At 46.9% G+C, this 6,019-nt stretch overlaps 1 protein-coding gene across 1 annotated transcript in view; it reads left to right on the top strand.

Moving 5' to 3' along the window:
* The window catches only part of LOC119091183 (digestive cysteine proteinase 2-like), a 13,932-nt gene extending 8,185 nt beyond the window's left edge, over nt 1-5,747 (top strand). Inside the window, 4 exon segments of the mRNA XM_037213837.1 lie at nt 2,511-2,657; nt 3,629-3,713; nt 3,980-4,040; nt 5,192-5,747. Coding sequence (XP_037069732.1) covers nt 2,511-2,657; nt 3,629-3,713; nt 3,980-4,040; nt 5,192-5,606 — 708 coding nt within the window. The 3' untranslated portion in view covers nt 5,607-5,747.
* The last annotated feature ends 272 nt before the right edge of the window (nt 5,748-6,019 follow it).

Here is a 6,019-nt window from a genome sequence, read left to right on the forward strand (position 1 = left end):
TGACTTACTGAGGAGATAGCTTAATGAACAAGAAATCGTGTTATCTAGAGCACTCTTGATAACTAATTTTTGTGTGCTAACACAGAAAATAACTAAAACAGTACTAAAAACGAAGCAGAGTTCTGTTTACTAACATGAGTACACGGACTCAGTCCAGCAACCGCTTTTTATTTTTCTGTAATGACAAGAGTACAAGCAAATAATTTTTGAATTCCTTTGCTCATGATTTACAAATAAAGCTGTGCATCACTTGTGTACCTCTTGAGTTTGTGTCCTTTTCAAAGTTATGCAAAACATAGCGCAAAAGTTTGCATTAAATTTTGGTGGTAGCAACGTGATATAACAGGTACAAATCACATTTCATTTTTCACTCTTTACATACCACCAGTAACACATGCTTTCAGAAATCGCAACCTCGAATTGTTGTCTTTGAGTAGATGTTTGGATGCGGGTTGCATTGTCGTTTTTCTAATTATCACGCAATGCTCTGAGAAAACAGTTATCACATGTTAAACAAGGCCGTTTTATCATCTTCAAAAGCTTTCATAGCAACTTGTGCATTTTATGGCATTTTATGTTTTTCAGCAACTGAGCTCAGGTGCAATTTCCCATTCGGATGGAAGACTGGCCCCCGACTTGGGTTCCACCCCCCTCCCCCCAAATTTATGAACGAAGTAGGCCAAAGCCGATGAGAACCGCGTTCACAGGTTATTTTGGGGTAGGTTGGGTCATTTGTGGCTACAAAGACCCCCCCCCCCTTACTCATTTTGCGAAGCTGCACCCTACCTAGACTACATTACTTTGATCGAACGAGGAATGCCTTAATTCACCAGAGCACTGGAAAGGTTGTCCTCCGGACCATTTCGATTCCTCAGCAATTTTGTTCTCTATGATGACACAAAAAAAAAACGGCGTAACCTTTGGCGCAGCTCAGGCTATTTTGCCTCGCGACCACATCGGGGAGGGGAGGGCATGTTCAAACATTCCCACTTAACAGTTTATGGCTGGATAAGAAAGAAGCAAACGTGACAGGCCTGGCCAATTTCACCCGCTTATTTTGCATGATGAATATGACCGTGGACGTCATCATTCACACTTCAGCATCCGTGATATCACATACCGTTGTGAACGAGATCAAACGCGTGAGTATCATCGTTTCTCAGTGCGTCTCAGGCGGGGTGTGCGTCAGAATCACTCCAAAGCTGACGAAGCCTGGAGTCAAGGTCATGCTAATACCACACTGGGTCAGCATCGGGCCACTTAAATGGAGGCTATTTTTATATCCTTTTGCATGCGTGCCATACATATCATCGCACTGGTTTGGAATTATGCCGGCCATTCGGATGAATTTATCGCATACAGAAGTGATTAGAGAACATCATGGGCATCTCGCCATTTTGCATCCATGGGTGCACATCTGAAAGGGAGAGAAGATGGTTTAGGTGCAGCCTTTCCGAAAATTACCAGCATAGTTGTGGGGGTTTTGGTAGCAAAGCTATGAAATGTCGGGTACATGGTTCAAGAAATAGGACTCAATGTTGCTGTTTACGCTTCTTTGAGTAACAACAAGTTTTGCGCACTGCTTTTGTCATTATCAACGTGAATGGCAAGATTTTAGTCTAAACCTCCGTGAGCCTCTTCCCACATTATAATACTGAATGGCTTCAAAAATGGATATGCAGCGTTCACCGGCGTGTAGAGACATCGAAGGAAACGTTAGCAGGTGGGTATGGGCACAGTCTCCCGGGAAGCGGGTGGACTGAGTGGAGCCTCACCGGTGAAGGCCTGTACGCAAAATAGTAAGTAATTTTTGTCCGACGCCCACAAGATGATCTCGCAAGACCTCCGATAATGACCTATATGAACTCGTGGTGTGACTACCGCTAGTGTACAGGGCAAGGAAACCAGTCGATGAACTGCATCGCAGCGGTGGAAAATAAGAAAGGAAGCTGCAAATAGCTCCACGTGGGGCCAATTGGACATGCAAACCTTCACCGATGACGTAGCTTGGTGACGTGATCGGACAATGATTCACTTTGTCTATAAATGGGTCAAAAATAAGCACATGTCATGCATAGAAAATTTCATGAACCTTTACGACGGAGTTTGCAATTGTCAAATTCTGCAAGGAAATTGTCTTTAGCCCCGGCGCTCGCGGGTCGACAGCATGCTGCCGAGGTTGGCACCGGCTGTAATCTCACTGTTAGCTTCGACATGTAGTGGGCTTGCCAAGTAATTGTTTCTGACGCTAAGGTGTAGCAAGCGGCCCGCATCCCCCCTGACTCACGAGTTACATTTATTGTCGCGAAGGGTTTTCGTTTCACACGACCATAAGTCCTGCGATGCGTTGTTTTTAGCGAGGGTCCAGCGCTAGGTAAGTAACCTTTTGGCATGACGCTCGTAACATCGTTCAAGTTCGCGGTATTATGGTTCAAAATGTGGCTCAAAGAGGGCAGTATTTACTAGTGCGAATGTGAAGCCAAAGTGATAAAAACGGTTTTGTCCTGCAGGCTATACATCACCATGCGCGCCGCTTGTGCTCGTGCTGCTCGTTGGGGGCGGCGTCCTCCTTTGTGGAGAAGTCCGAATGGAACGCCTTCAAGCAGGAACACGGCAAGGCCTACGCCAACCCTATCGAGGAGTTCTACAGGATGAAGGTAACGCGTTCATTTTCCAACCGCATGCTTAACGATGAACTACGCATTAGTAAGTCGTCGCTTGAGGCCACCATAGTGCCCAGTTCCTCCATGCAAATGCTCCCATTCTCATTAAACACTGCTTCATAACTATCACTGTTTGCAGATGCGCAAGGCAAGCCCAATGGTGTAGTAAAGTTGCAGCAATGTTACTAAAGGCGCTACAAAATAGGCAAAAATAGATGCGGACACGTGTACAGCCAACACCACACTTATTTCGTATGCGCCCACTTCTAGGGTTTCCTTCAAGCCGTCTCATAGGATTAGGGGGAAAATGAGGGGATGTGCAATTAGGCACACTTTCAAAACACAGTGTTACATTTCAAAGTAGTCATTATCCTCTAATTGCATGTCCACTCGGGGTCTAACTGCGCCCATACTGGCCTCAAACCGCTCCTGCATTTGAACCGTAGTGTGGAGTTTTAAGGTGCATCAACTGCAAATGGGCATTGCCTCAACGCGCCGTAATGCAAGGCTTCTCGTGGGCAACGTGTTTGGTATTCCACTGAGGCATCGCACAGAAGTTGAAGAATTGCCGTGGCATGTACTTCGTGCACAAGAGGAGGGAGGAGCTGCATAGAAACGGCAATCGATGTTCGGGCTGCTCTTTTACAAACATCGTCGCGGTGCATCATTCTTCAATGAGTTGTTCATCAGTTCTCTAGAAATCAGTAAACCCATGGCACGTGCCATTTAACAGTACTATGAACGCGTTGCCATTGCCGAGTTGACGCGCCAAGCTGTCACGTGAAAAAATATGGGTATCATACCGTCACCCTCCTGCGCAGAGTGTACGAGTGTTGTTTTAATCGTGTAGCCGATTGGGTCTGTCCGACTCTGAGTCACTTCGACTGTGTCCTTGTCGTAACAAGCTACGCGCTTGTGCGTTGCAAGTTGTACGATCACGCAAACAAACTTGCTTCCTTTCGCAGATTTATGCCGACAACAAGGCGTACGTCGACAAGCACATGAAGGAGTATGCCGAGGGAAAGCACACCTTCACGGTGGCCCTCACAAGTTTGCTGACCTGACCACCGAGGAGTGGAGCCGCACATACAAGGGCCTCATCAGGGGCAGCAGCCAGCCCCACGAGACCCACCAGCCGACCGGCAAGCAGGCTCCCAGCAGCATGGACTGGGCGCCAGTACGGCGTGGTGACCGGGGTCAAGGACCAGGGCCAGTGCGGCTCGTGCTGGGCGTTCTCGGCTACCGGCGGCTTGGAGGGCGCCTGGGCGAGAGCCGGCAAATTCATGCTCCCTCAAAGCGAGCAGCAGTTGGTTGACTGCTGCTCCACACTTACGGAAATCAGGGATGCAACGGAGGACTCATGGATTTGGCCTTCCGGTACGTAAAACTGAGCGTCCATCACCTCGCCAGAGTACAATATCGTTACAGGTTAGCTTCGAAGTTGCATCGTCATCGTTCAGCTGATTTATTCCAAAGGTAACCACATATCTTTGGTCAACAATGTGTGTGGGGTAAAAGGATTTGATCATCAGAGGATCGGGTAACTATTTACGCTAAGCCCTTTGAAAGCTATAAAAGCTGTCATTTAGTTGATAACTGAGAAGAATGGCCGGAGCTGCAATGATGGTTGAACTGAAATGCGAACTCCGTATTTTGGTAGGTACAAACAATCGTAACGTGCCAAAGGAAGACAATTTTCTACGCGTCATGATTTGGTAAACGGCTATGTTTGAGGAGGATATCTATGTATCATGTGTAGTTTGATTCGTTAAACTGGCATCACAGCCTCCCGAAACCCAAGGAGCACGTGTTTATATAAATTGTTTGCCATATATCAAATTATTCTGAAATGTTGAAAAGACATTGAAATACTACTATGGTTGAGCGTACCAGTTCAGGCAAATTTCATGAGCTACCTGGTGATGCATTTTGCAATTAGTATGAACGACACCGAAGCTTAACCGCAATCAGTACAACATATTATCGAACTGTGTTGTCAAAATTGCTGCACATCTTGCTTGATTCATAAAAAATTAATGCGAACTATTTATACGTATATATATATATATATATATATATATATACACATATAATATATAAACTTTACATATAGAATCGGGATGACTGCCGAAAGCCCAATCTCCATGGACCTCACTGTATATGAGCATACCTTGTTATTTGACTGGCCTCTTAAATGCCCCGCGCTTCTGAAAAATAGCTTAAATGTGGTGATGACGGCATTGCTCTTACAATGGATCCCAGGCGAGGATAATGAGGGCGTCGAAATAGCATGGCTAATGGTATTAGACCCATCGACATTCTGTTTATTATGATGCAATAGTTAGTATTGGTTCAGTAAAAAGAGTGTCGCGGAAATACCGATCAACTTGTAATACCCATTACCATTCCAACCGAACTTCACTCATTTCAATTTGGGTCACTGCACTTACGTCGAAGTCGTGCATCGTAGTTGCGGTAAGAACGTCCTTACGTGGGACTGGCTGTTCGTAGTATGCCACCGTTCGCAGGTACATCCAGGCGCACGGCGGAATCGAGTCGGAGGATTCTTACCCCTACACCGCCAAAGACGGCACGTGCCAAGACTACGGCACCAATGTGGCTCTGCTCTCCTCCTGGGTGGACATCCCGTCTGGCAGCGAGAGCTCCTTGTTGGATGCCGCCGGCAACGTGGGCCCCATCCCGGTGGCGATCGACGCCTCCCACCAGTCGTTCCAGCTCTACTCGAGCGGCATCTATACCGAGACCAGCTGCTCTAGCTCCCAGCTGGACCACGGCGTGCTGGTCGTCGGCTACGGCAGCGGCTACTGGCTCGTCAAGAACTCTTGGGGGGCTGGCTGGGGACAGGGAGGCTATATCATGATGACCCGCAACGGTAGCAACCAGTGCGGTATCGCCACCGAGGCCTCCTACCCGCGAGTCTAAGCGTTGATGAAAGCTCAAGGTGCGTACTTGCTGATACAAATGTAATGGTAGAACCTCGTTTTTACCACTTACTCGTGGGCACTTGTGGCCTACTCTGAAGGTTTGGTTTGTGCTAAGACATTGCTCAAAATATACACCTAATATCACTGTGGTGTTTTTTTTTGTGGCTGCGCGATTATTTCGAATGAAAAGTTGACCATGCGTACTGAGGTGACCACCAGTTGACGCCGAAAATGTTCAAAACATTTTAACTGGTATCGTAACTTTACAAACCGTGAGCGCTGCAGGTCCGCAAGCATTGAGAGAGGAGCTGTCTCTGAACGAATAAAACGTAAAACTAAATTGGTCAAGTCTGCTGCATTGACAACTAATAGCCGTTAACCCGCGTTATTAAACGCATACAGTGACACCCT

The sequence above is a fragment of the Pollicipes pollicipes genome, unplaced genomic scaffold, assembly GCF_011947565.3.
Source record: "Pollicipes pollicipes isolate AB1234 unplaced genomic scaffold, Ppol_2.1 Scaffold_33;HRSCAF=38_pilon_pilon_pilon, whole genome shotgun sequence".
Classification (NCBI taxonomy): domain Eukaryota; kingdom Metazoa; phylum Arthropoda; class Thecostraca; order Pollicipedomorpha; family Pollicipedidae; genus Pollicipes; species Pollicipes pollicipes.